Here is a 16,184-nt window from a genome sequence, read left to right on the forward strand (position 1 = left end):
CGATTGATCAAAACTTTTGACATGTCTCTACAACATGTAAAAAGTTTTTTAAAGTAACAGTGCCCATTTAAGGCAGCAGGAAACCTTTGTCGGTCACAGTAGTTTCCGTCAGAACAGGTTCACTTGCTGCCTTATCTGAGAAAGGCTTCCTGCTGCCTTAAAATTAAATGAGCAGAAATATGAGCTCTCCCTCTTCACATCAATGGTCTCGTCCTGAGCAGACAGGAGAAGGGGGAGGAGCAGGAACGGGAGCTCTGCATTTAGAGAATGTGACGTGATGTCACAGTTACAAGGGAAATGGCACAGCTTATATGGAGAGGTCTATGCGCTGTGACTAATAACTTTATATTAGTAAGTTGCTTTATTACTTTTTGACACCGTGCACAGGTTGTTTTATTTGCTGGACAGCCCCGTGCTTTAAGGCTACTGAGTCTGCAGCGATTAGCAGTAATCTCTAAATGTTATCACAAGTTCTATAGGAAACAAGGTAGAAATTGTGCTGTATATTCTGCTGTCTCAGCTTCACAGACTGGTAAGGGGTGTTCCCCAGCAGGCGTGACATCATCTGAAGCCATACAGGGGAGAACGTCCGCCCTCACTCTGCTATGCGCTGCTCTAAACACACAGCCTAGAGCAGTTCAGTGTGTGATGGACTGTGATTGGCTGAGACCGCACCCCCCCCCCCCTAAGCTTTATGTACTGAACTTCACAGTGTGTCAGCTATGCCCAGCAGCTGCAAAAAGGAGCAGAAATATTCAGCACAATGTTAACTGTGCACTAAAGGCACGATGACTTTAAAGTAGTGTTTCCCAACTAGGGTGCCTCCAGCTGTTGCAAAACTACAACTTCCAGCATGCCCAGACTGCCTTTGGCTTTCCGGGCATGCTGGGAGTTGTAGGTTTGCAGCAGCTGGAGGCACCCTGGTTGGGAAGCCCTGCTTTACAATCTAACTCAGCTTGAAGGAAAAGGGAGCTGAAATATTAATCTCTATACACCTGCCAGGCTGCTCCAGGACCAGAAGAAGGACCCCTGGTGGCCAAACTTTTAGGGTTAATTTAAAACATAAAGTTACAAAATTGTATTAAGTATATTAGAAAAGTAATTCAAATTGGCTATAATACTATACTCCATAATATATAAAATTAAATTGAAGGTGACAGGTACCATTTAGGAGACTCTACAGCCGTGGTTCTTAACCTTCCTAATGCCGCGACCCTTTAATACAGTTCCTCATGTTGTGGTGACCCCCAACCATAAAATTATTTTCATTGCTACTTCATAACATGTAATTTTGCTACTGTTAGGAATCGGTAGGCAGCAGTTTCCCCACAGTAGGTATAGGCGGTGCAGATTTCCCCCCCAGTAGGTATAGGCATCAGAGTTCCCCCACAGTAGGTATAGGCAGCAGAGTTCCCCCACAGTAGGTATAGACAGAAAAGCTCCCCCTACAGTAGGTATAGGCAGAAGAGTTCCCCCACAGTAGGTATAGGCAGAAGAGTTCCCCCACATTAAGTACAGACAGCAGAGTTATCCCACATTAGGTATAAGCAGAAGAGTTCCCCCACATTAGGTATAGGCAGCAAAATCCCACCCCCCTCCTCCCCAGGATGGAAGCCGCACCTACAGCAGAAAAGAGCACTGTCTGCCTGGGGATCCGGGACCAGTTTCCTCAATCCTCAGTAGCAGCGGCGGCGGGGGGCCCTTTACCGCGTCAGGCCCTCTGACCATGTGCGAACGGACCAACCGCCCCTGCTGGAGACTGATAGAGGAGTTATGTCTCTGTTCCTAAGCCCATCGGAAATATGTTTTTTTTTCCGATGGTCTTAGGCAACCCCTGTAAGGGGGACCCCTGTGATGGTCCATTGTACAATGCACACCAATGGGTTCCTCAGGTTTCCATCTAGTGTCCGTTTGGCAGAGTAATTTTTTTTTCTACGCTCGACTCCCTTCATTTTAACATAATCTGCAAATGGAGCTCCAAACGCAGATGTGAATAAGCCCTCAGATTGTTTAGTCAGCTGACCACTGCCTCTTATGCCTCCCACGTACACATGCATGCTTGGCTTACTTTGCTCTGGCAGTGGCTTATGTCATAAAAAAATAAAATAAAATGTAATCTATACCTCAGGGCTGTGGAGTCGGTAGAAAAATGTTCTGACCAACTCCGACTCCGGAGTTTTCTGTGCTTCCAACTCCGACTCCGACTCCTCTGTATTAATATGCAAATGTATTTTATACATTCCTTGAAGGAAAGAAAGGCAACATACATGTCATTACCACAGGACTACTGGCTGGGAAGCCAACAGTCTACTGTATTGGACAGTTTGTGTGCTGATCTGCTGCTGAAGATAGGGCAGTGGGAGGATCCAGGAAGGGGCATTTATTATAAAACATGATTTCCCTAGTAGAATCCCATAGTCAAGTTTAAAGGGGTACTCCACCCCTAGACATCTTATCCCCTATCCAAAGGATAGGGGATAAGCTGTCAGATCGCCGGGGTCCCGCTGCTGGGGACCCCAGGGATCGCCGATGCAGCACCGCGCTACCTTTACTGCACAGAGCGAGTTCGCTCTGTGCGTAATGACGGGCGATACAGGGGCCGGAGCATCGCTACATCACGGCTCTGCCCCTCGTGATGTCTAGGGGCGGAGTACCCCTTTAAGCTAACAATTGAGTTTACAAGTTTTTATAGCCTTAGCTGAATGGCAGCAGTTTTTCCAATGGTTTACAGCTTCAGTCTTGAACTATTGACCCTCCATTCCCTTCACTTATACAAGTGTCTCTAGTCCTGCAAAAAACATATTTCCTTAACCCCTTATCAGTGAGAGGCGAGGTTACCCATGGGTTCCCTGTAACAGCAGAACACAACACTATGGAAAGTATAAGTATTGCCGCTCCTAATTGTGCGTTGTGTGCCATATAGTGAAGCACATGAAAAGCTTCTTCACGGTCACTTAACTTGTTCGTTTTGCGGTTACGTGAGGCCCTGCATGCATTGGTCTTTATTCTTACAGTAGAGAAGTCATTAATTATAACTTTTTGTGAATTGGGACATTTAAACTTTCTTTTTTTTATTTTATTCCAATCTAAATTTAGTAGGAGTCTGAGTTGGTGCATTGTTTGCAAACTCCGACTCCAGGTACCCAAAATTTCGTCCGACTCCACAGCCCTGCTATACCTACCTCATCCTTTTTTAAATAAAATAAAATAAAAAAGTGATTATTTAGTGTTTCTTGGACAGAAGACGTGGTGACCTGCCACGCCTCCTCCATTCATGTCTATGGCCCATAGACATGAATGAAGGGGGTGTGGGGTGACGTCAGGAGGGGGTGTGGAGTGACATCTCCAGTCCCAGAAACACAGATGATCGAGACTGGAGCAGCAGCCTGGCATAGAATGCGGTTGCTTCACGGAGAGGACCCCCGCGATCAGACATCTTATCTCCTATCCTTTGGATAGGGGATAAGATGTCTTTGGCTGGAATACCCCTTTAAAAGGGTATTTCTGAAAATGTTCTATCTAAAGGGGCTGAGGGTGCAGTTAAATAGAAAAAATAAAAAATAAAATAACTATACTTCCCCCTCCCTGCTCCAATCAGGAAGGCCATAGCTGCTGTCACCGATTGAGTGGAAAGGTCCTTGTGCTGCCACTAACACAAGTAAGTGCCTGCAGTGGGGATCGGCATCTAGCCAGGAGCAGTGCAAAAAAAAAAGGTAAGCATAGGATATTTTTTCTCTACTTAAAAGGGGTACTCCGCCCCAGCGTTCGGAACATTTTGTTCTGAATCCTGGGTGCAGGCTGCAGGGGTTGTGATGTCACGGCCACGCCCCCTCAATGCAAGTCTATGGGAGGGGGCATGGTGGCAGCCATGCCCCCTCCTATAGTCTTGCATTGAGGGGGTGGGGTGTGACGTCATCAGGGACTACAGCCGGAATGTTCTACAGACCATGTGACCCAGCCCTAACTGTGCCCTGAGCCCCTTTAAGAGTAGAAAAAATAATTCTCCAGAATACCCCTTTAACAGATTATAGAAGAGTGAAATGTGGGAAAACCACTCTACTATAAATCATACAGAATAATAAATAAATAAATGACAGTCATTTATATTTGCCACAATAAACTGTTTTGGCTGCTGAAATGCAGAAAAGCAAAAATGGAAAAGAAAATTAGCTGGTCATTAAAGAAGCACTCCGGGAATTATAATTTTCATATATAGGGCAGCATAGACTATTATTAGAGAATAGAGGTTCCCGGGTATAGCTTACCTGTGTGAGCTGATGTGGCAGGCATAGGATAGGCGCCATGCACACACAGAATCTCTCAAATGACTCAATAAGGCAGCGTAAATATACGATGAATCCTCTGGCTGGGTGTTTGATCACTGCACCTGGTCCTCTCATGAGACTACTAGTGCTGGAGGTGAATTTATTAGACTTATAAATGGGTTTGTGTCAGTGCACACTCTGCAGTTTTTATGCATTTTCTTACTCAAAATGCGTTTTTAGAGTAATACTGACATGAGCCTCAGGAGAGGTGTATACCTACTATATATCCTGATTCCATAGAGATAGCAGCAGCAGTACACAGATAGAGCTGGAGGGGAGATGTATAACTACTATATATCCTGATCACATAGAGATAGAAGCAGTATACAGATAGAGCTGGAGGGGAGATGTATAACTACTATATATATCCTGATCCCATAGAGATAGCAGCAGCAGTATACAAATGGAGCTGGAGGGGAGGTATATAACTACTATATATCCTGATCCCATAGAGATAGCAGCAGTATACAGATAGAGCTGTAGGGAAGGTGTATAACTACTATATATCCTGATTCCATAGAGATAGCAGCAGCAATATACAGATAGAGCTGGAGGGGAGGTGTATAACTACTATATATATCCTGATCCTATAGAGACCGAAGCAGTATACAGATAGAGCTGGAGGGGGAAGTGTATAAATATTTATCCTGATCCCATAGAAATAGCAGCAGTATACAGATAGAGCTGGAGGGAAGGCGTATAACTACTTTATATCCTGATCCTATAGGGAGAGCAGCAGTATACAAATGGAGCTGGAGGGGAGGTATATAACTACTATATATCCTGATCCCATAAAGATAGCAGCAGCAGTATACAGATAGAGCTGGAGGGGAGGGGTATAACTACTATATATATCCTGATCCCATAAAAATAGCAGATGGAGCAGGAAAGGGAGGGATCTGTGAGATAGTAGGAGGGATCTGGTAGGTAGTGATGTCATCCTATAGTCCACAGGAAAACCGAAACCAGGTCCGACATCCTGCCACTCATATTAAGCACAATAACTTATTTTTTCTCAGACTGTTGATCACATGACCAGGCTATTGTAATTAAACGTATAGATGCAGCTGTACTGAAATAAAAAAGAAGGCACAGTTTTCAGCTAAGTATCTAAACATAATATGTGTGATACTGCCTGCAGCCTAGTATGTGTGATACTGACTTTACAACATAATGTGTCATACTACATGCAGCACAGTATGTGTGATACTGCAAGCTCTCAGCAAAGCATCTAAGCATAATATGTGTGATACTGCCTGCAGCCTAGTATGTGTGATACTGACTTTACAACATAATGGGGGAAATCAAAACCTGTCCAGAGGAAAAGGTGCCCAGTTGCCCCTAGCATCCAGATTGCTTCTTTCATTTTCAACAAGGACTCTGCAAAATGAAAGTAGCGATCTGATTGGTTGCTATGGGCAACTTTTCCTCTGGACAGGTTTTAATAAATCTCCCCCAATATGTGTGATACTGCCTGCAGCCTAGTATGTGTGATCCTGACATTACAACATAAATGCGTCATACTGCGTGCAGCACAGTATTTGTGATACTGCAAGCTCTCAGCAAAGTATCTAAGCACAATGTGTGGTACTGCTTGCAGCTTAGTATGTGTGATACTTACAACAGTGTATCCAAGTATATTATGTGTGATACTGCCTGTGAAGCAGTGTATCTAAGCCCATTATGTGTGATTAGCCTAATAAGTGTGATACTGCCCAGAGCATTATATCTAAAGCAGTGTAACTAGGGCAGTGTTTCCCAGCCTCAGGCTGTTGCAAAATTACAACTCCCAGCATGCAACAGCTGGAGACACACTGATTGGGAAGCACTGGTCTAGCGCAGCAGATCCTGCGTGGGGGGTGGAAGCAGGGGAATAAACTAGGGGGGTTTACTAGAACTGGGTGTATGGGTCACAGGGGGGAGGGTATTATGCTAATTGTAGGTGGGGAAAAGACAAGCAGGGCGGCGGCTATCAGGGAGGATTTCATACATTTGAATCATGGGAAATGTAGTTTCAGGCTCACAGCCCTGCCATCTGTACGGGGGGCGCAGAGAACTAGTTTTTGGACCAGATGGATTGTCAGGCAAGGGCTAGCAACTATATATGGGTCTTATTTTAGGTTTGCTTGTAGAGCACAATCAGCTGGATAACCCCTTTAAAGGGGTACTCCACCCCTAGACATCTTATTCCCTATCCAAAGGATAGGAGATAAGATGTCTGATCGCGGGGGTCCCGCCGCTGGGGACCTACGCAATATAGCACGCAGCACCCACCTGTTACTGCTTCGGAAGCGCTGGAGGGTCTGGCTCCCGACCACTGGGACGGAAGATCGTGACGTCACGACTCCGCCCCTGTGTGACGTCACACCCCGCCCCCTCAGTGCAAGTCTATGTCACGCCCCTCCCATAGACTTGCATTGAGGGGCGGGGCATAACGTCACACGGGGCGGCGTCGAGCCATCACGCCCCCTCCCATAGACTTGCATTGAAGGGGCGGGGCATGACGGCACACGGGGGCGGAGTCGTGACGTCACGATCTTCCGTCCTCGTGGTCGGGAGCCAGACCCTCCAGCGCTTCCGAAGCAGTAACAGGTGGGTGCTACGTGCTATATTGCGGGGGTCTGCAGCGTCGGGACCCCCGCGATCAGACATCTTTGGATAGGGGATAAGATGTCTAGGGGTGGCGTACCTCTTTAAGTGGTTAATATTGTTCACTGTACAAACAGACTGGGGGAGATTCATTAAAACCTGGGCTGAGGAAAAGTTGACCAGTTGCCCATAGCAACCAATCAGATCGCTTCTTTTATATTTTCAGATGCCTTTTCAAAAATGAAAGAAGCGATCTGATTGGTTGCTACGGGCAACTGGTCGAACTTTTGATGAATCTCCTCCTAAGTTCCTAAAGGCCCCCTTTAAGCTGGCCATGCACCTTCAACAGCTGCCAGCCTGTTCACCCTATACACGTGTTCTGAATTGAGAGAGGGGTGGTAAGCCGCTGCCAGACAGCTCTCTAGGAATAAAAGGGTCAGGCTCGATATCATCTCTTGAGGTCCATATACAATAGGCCAGTGGTCTCCACACTCCACACTGTGGACCTCTAGATGTTGCAAGACTATAATTTCCAGCATGTCGGACAGCTAAAGGCCTTTCTACTTCCTCAAGAGGATCCACACTAGGGATCGACCAATATCGATTTTTTAGGGCTGATACCCATAATCTGTGACCTTTCAGGCCAATAGCCGATAATTTATACCGATATTCCGGTATAATTTATCGTCTCTTTCTCCAACTCGCCCCAGCCCCCGCCCCCCCGAAGAAGCAGCTGCAGATCATTGATTTAAAGTGGGTTATCAGATTATCGGCAAGGTAATTGCGGATACCGATAACGTCCAAAATCGTGAATATCGGCCGAACCGATAATCGGTCAATCCCTAATCCACACTGTCCCTGAAAGGTAAATCAAAGCTTTCCTCTCATCTCTTAGCCTTTGGCTGTCTGGGCCTGGGGTGGTAGGCCGCTGCCAGACAGCTCTCTAGGAATAAAAGGGTCAGGCTCGATATAATCTGTGGAGGTCCAAATATAATAGGCCAGTGGCCTCCAAACTGTGGGCCTCTAGATGTTGCAAAACTATATTTTCCAGCATGCCGGATAGCTAAAGGCCTGTCTGCCTCCTCCAGAGGATCCCCACTGTCCCTGAAAGGTAAATCAAAGCTTTTCTCTCATCTCTTTGCCTTTTTGCAACATCTGGGAGGTCCACAATTTGGAGACGACAGCAATAGACAGTCATCCGGGAGATTCAGATGTCACGTATGACTAGATGACGTATATATCAGCATGAAGAAATAAAATGGAAACATAACAAAAGAAGCGGCAACTTAGTAACAATAAATTGATTTTTTATTATACTTTTGGATTACAACGATGCTTCAATTCTCACAACCCTCCACACCTCTCCTGAACACAATGTGCGTCATTCTGTGTGTATATATACATATAAACATACATACATATATACACACGTAACATAGGCTCCTCCTCTCTCTGTACAATGGGCGTGAACTGTGTGCGCATATAAATACATTGATGGGGACAGAATCAGCAGGACAAAAGCAAACTCAACGCGCTGTTACTTGTTAATTCGCTGTTTATATCGCCATTGATTTGCATTTTCAATGAGTTTTTCGTTTTTTTTTTTAACCCTATGGCAGATCCAGAAATAACCGTAACAGTCATGGGCCGGCGTCTATCTATGGTTACAGAACGCCGGGCAAAAAGCAAAAAAAAAAAAGCTGCCATCTCTGTGGATTAGACGCCCGTATTACCGTGTAGGCCGGAGCCTCTACGCGCCTCTATTTACAGCCGGTAGGCGCGTTTTCACATAATAGAGCAGCTCTTGGCGCGGTCTTTGCGTATTTCCGTCTCGCTTAACAGTTCAGTCCGTCCAGGTAGCTGCGAGACGCGTTTCAGTCCCCTCTTGGAGTTGCTGCGTTTGAGGTTCTTGTGGATGCGGTTGACGGAAGCCAAGGTGGTGACGTGAAAGACGTCCCGCACGCTGTTCTCCGACACCTTGGAGGAACATTCTACGTAGGCCACGGCGCCAATCTGACGGGCCTGAGTGCTGCCCTGGAATAAAAGAGAAGGTCATTAGTTTATGGAATCAAACGTTCTGTATACATAATATTAAAGGGGTATTCCGTGCAAATTTTTTTTATCCCCTATCACACCACGCCCCCTCCATTCATGTCTATGGGAGGGGGCGTCACGCCCCCTCCCATAGACATGAATGGAGAGGGCGTGGCATGACGTCACGTCCCCAGTTCCGGAGGTTTCCGAAACTAGAGACTCAGTCCCTGCATAGAATGCGTGTGCTGCACGGAGATCGTGGGGTGTCCCAGTCCTTTGGATAAAAATTTTTGCCCTGAATAACCCTTTAAATGGTTTGTCCCTTCAGGACCACCCCTCTGCATACACCCTCTTAGCATTCTTGTTACCGATCCCGATTTTGGAAGGATAATCCCAGGATCTAGGCTGAAAAACGAGGTAGGGGGGTATATTGGATAAATTGGGCATCGCTGAAATCGTATGGACCGACAGAACAAAGTGAACGTACCATTTTAACCATATAGTGCACTGTGAAGCAAATAAACCTGCAGAATTAAATTTTTGTTCCACAATTTTTTTTTTTTCACTTTGCCGAGGATTTTGTGGTACAAATAAGTGATGACATTACAAAGTACAATTGGTCCCACATTAAAAGTCCCACATCAAAGTCCTCATATAGGGAGGAAATTGAAAGACTTGAAAAAAAAAATTGTTGCGTCCTCAGGGGGTTATGTGGACAGGGACAGAACATCCTGCAGCCAAATCAGACTGGAAAGTCGGTTCGGTTTTAGAGTGAGTGTGTTGACCTTCAGGGAGAAAGTGACCTGTCCATTTCTGATTAGTTCCTTAGAGTACCCCTTTAAGCAAAGTAAACCCATAGCCCATCCTTTCCCTCTCATCAGCCTATTGTATAAATATCATTCATTAGCTATATAGGGCAGTTTCCCCTCTTTGGTTTTCAATAACATGCATGAAGCGAGGGAATGACGTCATCCAGCCATCCAATCTGTGTCTCTGTCCAAATTCATCTCTGAAAGCAGCTCCCACCCTCCTGAGAGACACAGACCATGTAAATACTGCCCTGCACTGATGAGTAACTGGGAGGTGTGTGCAGCCTTAGCCAATCAGACACTGAATCTCTCTAATGCTCAGAGCAGGAGGGTGGGGACTGGCAGAGCAGAGCTGCAATGATTGCTGGGAGATGTAGGGAAGGTTACAGAAGGATGGCAAAGAATATTATGTAGCCAGAGAAGACAACAGAGGCCACAGGAGCCATGTGTATCAGGAAGGATGGTTTACAGGGAACATAGAGCACAGTATAGGACACATGAGTGGACACAGGTAGCAGTGAGCGAGCACCACTTTATATTATCACCCACCATATACTGTCAGGCCCCCCCCGTCATCGTCCACCACCAGCGTACGCCCAATAAAGCTCACGCTTCCCATCTGTGTTTTAAAGGGGTATTCCAGCTTTATACATCTTATATCCTATCCTTTGGATAGGGGATAAGATGTATAAAGCCAGAATACCCCTTTAATTTCATTAAAGGGGTACTCTGGCCCCAAGACATCTTATCCCCTCTCCAAAGGACAGGGGATAAGATGTCTGATAGTGGGGTTCCCACCGCTGGGGACCCCCACAATCTAGCATGCAGCACCCACCTGTGAGCACTGCAGGAAGCGCTGGAGGCTCCAAGTCTTGTGCCTCTCGACTACGGGGACGGAGTATCGTGACATCACGACTCCGCCCCCGTGTGATGGCACGCCCTGCCCCCTCAATGCAAGTCTATGGGAGGGGGCATGACGGTCGTCACGCATCCTCCCATAGACTTGCATTGAGGGGGTGGGGCGGCATAGGACTTGGAGCCTCTGGTGCTTCCTGCAGTGCTCACAGGTGGGTGCTGCATGCTAGATTGTGGGGGTCCCCAGCGGTGGGAACCCCGCTATCAGACATCTTATCCCCTATCCTTTGGATAGGGGATAAGATGTCTTGGGGCCGGAGTACTCCTTTAAATACCCAACCAGGGACTTTAATTACATTACAAGACGATCAATATGAATCTTTTCTATGTTCTAACATTTTATGTCAACTATTAAACAGAAATCCGACATAATTTAATGTTTATACTGTAATGAAATAACGTTTCACAGGGAAGAACAGTAGGATATATAATTAAGTCATTATTTACTGAAACCTTCACTTCAAGGGGAACTTCCCTGTTTGTATTATTACAATGAAACATATTGATCAGAGGATAAACTGCGGGATTAACCAATGTATATGAATCTAGGAGCCAGGAGAAAAAGTTAGGAGCCAAGATGTCATGTCATGGGGGGGGGGGGGGGGGGGGCACGACAAGGAAATAATTATACCGCTGTACAAATCACTAGTCAGACCACACATAGAATACTGTGTACAGTACTAGTCAGACCACACATGGAATACTGTGTACAGTACTGGTCAGACCACACATAGAATACTGTGCACAGTACTGGTCAGACCACACATGGAATACTGTGCACAGTACTGGTCAGACCACACATGGAATACTGTGTACAGTACTGGTCAGACCACACATGGAATACTGTGTACAGTACTGGTCAGACCACACATTGAATACAGTGTACAGTACTGGTCAGACCACACATAGAATACTGTGTACAGTACTGGTCAGACCACACATAGAATACTGTGTACAGTACTGGTCAGACCACACATAGAATACTGTGTACAGTACTGGTCAGACCACACATGGAATACAGTGTACAGTACTGGTCAGACCACACATAGAATACTGTGTACAGTACTGGTCAGACCACACATGGAATACAGTGTACAGTACTGGTCAGACCACACATAGAATACTGTGTACAGTACTGCTCAGACCCCACATAGAATACTGTGTACAGTACTGCTCAGACCCCACATAGAATACTGTGTACAGTACTGGTCAGACCACACATGGAATACTGTGTACAGTACTGCTCAGACCCCACATAGAATACTGTGTACAGTACTGGTCAGACCACACATGGAATACTGTGTACAGTACTGGTCAGACCACACATGGAATACTGTGTACAGTACTGGTCAGACCACACATAGAATACTGTGTACAGTACTGGGCACCAGGGTTCAAGAAAGATATAGTGGAGCTGGAGAGGGTTCAAACACGGGCAACCAGGGTAATACGGGGAATGGGAGGACTACAGTAACCAGAAAGATTATCAGAATTAGGGTTATTTAGTTTAGAAAAAAGAAGGCTTAGGAGCGACCTAATAACTATGTATAAATATATCAGGGACCGTACAGAGATCTCTCCATGATCTATTTATACCCAGGACTGTATCTATAACAAGGGGGCATCCTCTACGTCTAGAGGAAAGAAGGTTTCTACACCAGCACAGACTGTTAGGGTATGTTCACACTGAGGGTTTGGAGAGGAATTTCAGCGAGTAATTCTGCTCGCTTATTCCTCTCCAATTCATTCAGCAGCGCCGTACCCCATAGTATGTAGTTAACTTTCCTCTCCTCAGTTCACACTGAGGAAATTCCGCTAGCGGAATTCTGTCACAGAATTCCGTTCCGCATGAAGAATGAACATGTTCTTTCTTCATGCGGAATTCTGCCCAGCTTCCGTGTGGAACTCGCGCAAAATTTGCGCATTTTATTGTGTGTCCTATCCCCTTTCATTTCCGCGCGGAATTCAGTGCGAATTCCGTGTGGAATTCCGCGTGGAAAAAAGACAGTCATTTTGAGCGGATTTAATCAGCGAGAATTCCGCGAACATCTTAACCAGTGTGAACATACCCTAAGAGCAGTGAGACTATGGAATTCTCTCCCAGAGGAGGTGTCATGGGGAACTCTGTAAAAGAATATAAAAGGGGTCTGGATGCATTTTTGGAGAGTAATAACATCGCTGGTTATTTATACTAGATTTAGAGGGACAGAACGTTGATCCAGGGATTTATTCTGATGTCATATTTGGAGGAAGGAATTTTTACCTCTAGTCTGAGGGTTTTTTGCCTCCTCTGGATCAACTCAGTAGGGACTCATTAGGGTTATAGGCTGAACACGATGGACTCTGGTCTTTTTTCAACCTTATGAACTATGTTACTATGTGATCAGTCATTAGTGTCCCCTCATCTCCCTGTGTCACAGTCATTACTGTCCCCTCATCTCTCCCTGTGTCACAGTCATTACTGTCCCCTCATCTCTCCCTGTGTCACAGTCATTACTTTCCCCTCATCTCTCCCTGTGTCACAGTCATTACTGTCCCCTCATCTCTCCCTGTGTCACAGTCATTAGTGTCCCCTCATCTCTCCCTGTGTCACAGTCATTACTGTCCCCTCATCTCTCCCTGTGTCACAGTCATTACTGTCCCCTCATCTCTCCCTGTGTCACAGTCATTACTGTCCCCTCATCTCTCCCTGTGTCAGTCATTAGTGTCCCCTCATCTCTCCCTGTGTCGCAGTCATTAGTGTCCCCTCATCTCTCTGTCACAGTCATTAGTGTCCCCTCACCTCTCCCTGTGTCACAGTCATTACTGTCCCCTCATCTCTTCCTGTGTCAGTCATTATTGTCCCCTCATCTCTCTCTGTGTCACAGTCATTACTGTCCCCTCATCTCTCCCTATGTCACAGTAATAAGTGTCCCCTCACCTCTCCCTGTGTCACATTCATTAGTGTCCCCTCATCTCTCCCTGTGTCACAGTCATTAGTGTCTCCTCTTCTCTCCCTGTGTCACAGTCATTAGTGTCCCCTCATCTCTCTGTGTCAGTCATTAGTGTCCCATCATCTCTCTGTGTCACAGTCATTAGCGTCCCCTCATCTCTGTGTCACAGTCATTAGTGAGCCCACATAAGCAGCATATGTCACGAGACCGCCGCAGTCAGCAGCCTAGGCGCTCATCCTCCGTACTTCATAAATATACCATTGGTGCTGTATCCTCTAGAGAAGTGTTTCCCAACCAGTGTGCCTCCAGCTGTTGCAAAACTACAACTCCCAGCATGCCTGGACAGCCAAAGGCTGTCCAGGCATGCTGGGAGTTGTAGTTTTGCAACAGCTGGAGGCACACTGGTTGGGAAACCCTGCTCTAGCGGGATCATCTGAAACATGACGGGACATGACGCAGTTGGCCATAGTACTGTACCATTAAAAAAAACAAAAACCATGTTGCCATTTCCCGATGTGACTAGTCACGCTTCTGCCATAATGTGATATCTTAATGAAACCAGCTTTAGTAATGGCGCGACTCCGACTACTGGCTGTCCAGGTGACGTCTTCTGTTTCTGTACGACAGATTCTCTAGAAATTCTTTTCCTCTCCTTATCCATAAATATCATTTTCTCTCTGTCATTTCTGTTTAGTCTGCTGCAAACCGACTGGAGAAAACATGTCTTCTCCATCCCTGTTCTGCTTATGGGAATGTAAACGTCTTCTGTGCGGGGTCAGAGAGGATGTGGATTAGGACATGGAAGGAATGAAGTGTGGGAACTGTGTAAACACCGGCAGAGACGCTCCATTTTAGGAACACAGGACGTCTCTCCTCGTGTACCGGGATTCTCATCTCTAGCAGCCAGAAGAATTTTAAAGGAGACTTAAAAGGGTACTCCGTCCCTAGACATGTGCCCATGTGTGGACGCATATTGCCGAGAGCCCCTGATGAGGTCATCTACTCGGGTGTACCGAAACTCGTAGGGCAGGGCATTGTGTATGGTCCGAATGCTATATGGCCGTTTGAGTCTAGGTGGTGACTGGTATTGGTCAGACTGGATTAAAGGGGTATTCCAGGAAAAAAACTCCAGAAAGTTAAACAGATTTGTAAATTACTTCTATAAAAAAAATCTTAATCCTTTCAATAATTATCAGCTGCTGAAGTTGAGTTGTTCTTTTCAGTCTGGCAACAGTGCTCTCTGCTGACATCTCTGCTTGTCTCGGGAACTGCACAGAGTAGAAGAGGTTTGCTATGGGGATTTTCTTCTACTCTGGACAATTCCCGAGACACATGTCATCAGAGAGCACTTAGACAGAAAAGAACAACTCAACTTCAGCAGCTCACAAGTACTGAAAGGATTAAGATTTTTTTTTATAGAAGTAATTTACAAATCTGTTTAACTTTCTGGAGCCAGTTGATCTATATATAAAAACAGTATATTTTATTATATATTAACAGTGTTTTTCCTGCGTCTTTACGGATCAGGGGATCATCATCAGTATGTGGGTATATCGTTCACTATATTTATGTATGTTTCTTAACAGCATATTAATTAAAAGTTAAAGGGGTACTCTGCCCCTGGCATCTTATCCCCTATCCAAAGGATAGGGGATAAGATGTTAGATCGCCGCGGTCCCGCTGCTGGGGACCCCGGGGATCACCGCTGCGGCACCCCGCTATCATTACTGCGCAGAGCGAGATCGCTCTGCACGTAATGACGGGCGATACAGGGGCCGGAGCATCGTTACGTCACGGCTCCGCCCCTCGTGACGTCACGGCCCGCCCCCGTCAATACAAGTCTATGGGAAGGGGGCGTGGCGGTCGCCACTCCCCCTGCCATAGACTTGCATTAAGGGGACGGGCCGTGATGTCATGAGGGGCGGAGCCATGACGTCACGCTGCTCCGGCCCCTGTATCGCCCGTCATTACGCACAGAGCGAACTCGCTCTGCGCAGTAATGATGGCGGGGTGCCGCAGCGGTGATCCCCGGGGTCCCCAGTAGCGGGACCACGGCGATCTGACATCTTATCCCCTATCCTTTGGATAGGGGATAAGAAGCCAGGGGCGGAGTACCCCTTTAAGTTTTATTTCACCGAACACCCCCCCCCCGCTCCCGTACTTAGGGGATAAGATGTCTGATCGCGGGTGCCCCGCTGCTGGGGACCCCTGTGATCACCCTGCTGCACCAGGCATTAGTTTAGAGCATCAGGTGCAGCGCCAGAGGCTTGTGACGTCACGCCCCGCTCGTGATGTCACGGCCACGCCCCCTCAATGCAAGTCTGTACACAATGAGATTCTAGGAGGTGGTCTCACCTGTTCATGCGTGACCGGGATGAGTCTCTGCTTGGACAGTTCCCGTAAAGTGTTCAGGTCTGTCCGCATGTCGAGTTTGCAGCCTACGAGGATGACCTTGGCACTTGGGCAGAACTCCTGAGTTTCACCTTGCCACTGCGGAGACAAAATAAAAAAAACACAAAGTTCAGTAAAGATTCCGGATAGTCGATAATTCACACGATCGGACGCTGCACCGGTGACCG

General features: G+C 46.5%; 1 protein-coding gene across 1 annotated transcript in view; it reads right to left on the reverse strand.

Annotated features, from left to right (window-relative positions):
* Positions 1 to 8,204: 8,204 nt before the first annotated feature.
* The window catches only part of RND2 (Rho family GTPase 2), a 108,294-nt gene continuing 100,314 nt past the window's right edge, over positions 8,205 to 16,184 (reverse strand). The window contains exons 4-5 of the mRNA XM_056548228.1: positions 15,961 to 16,095; positions 8,205 to 8,948 (exon numbers count right to left, since the gene is read on the reverse strand). Coding sequence (XP_056404203.1) covers positions 8,700 to 8,948; positions 15,961 to 16,095 — 384 coding nt within the window. The 3' untranslated portion in view covers positions 8,205 to 8,699. The remainder of the gene's footprint in view (positions 8,949 to 15,960; positions 16,096 to 16,184) is intronic.

The sequence above is a fragment of the Hyla sarda genome, chromosome 12 (genome assembly GCF_029499605.1).
Source record: "Hyla sarda isolate aHylSar1 chromosome 12, aHylSar1.hap1, whole genome shotgun sequence".
NCBI classification, from domain to species: Eukaryota; Metazoa; Chordata; class Amphibia; order Anura; family Hylidae; genus Hyla; species Hyla sarda.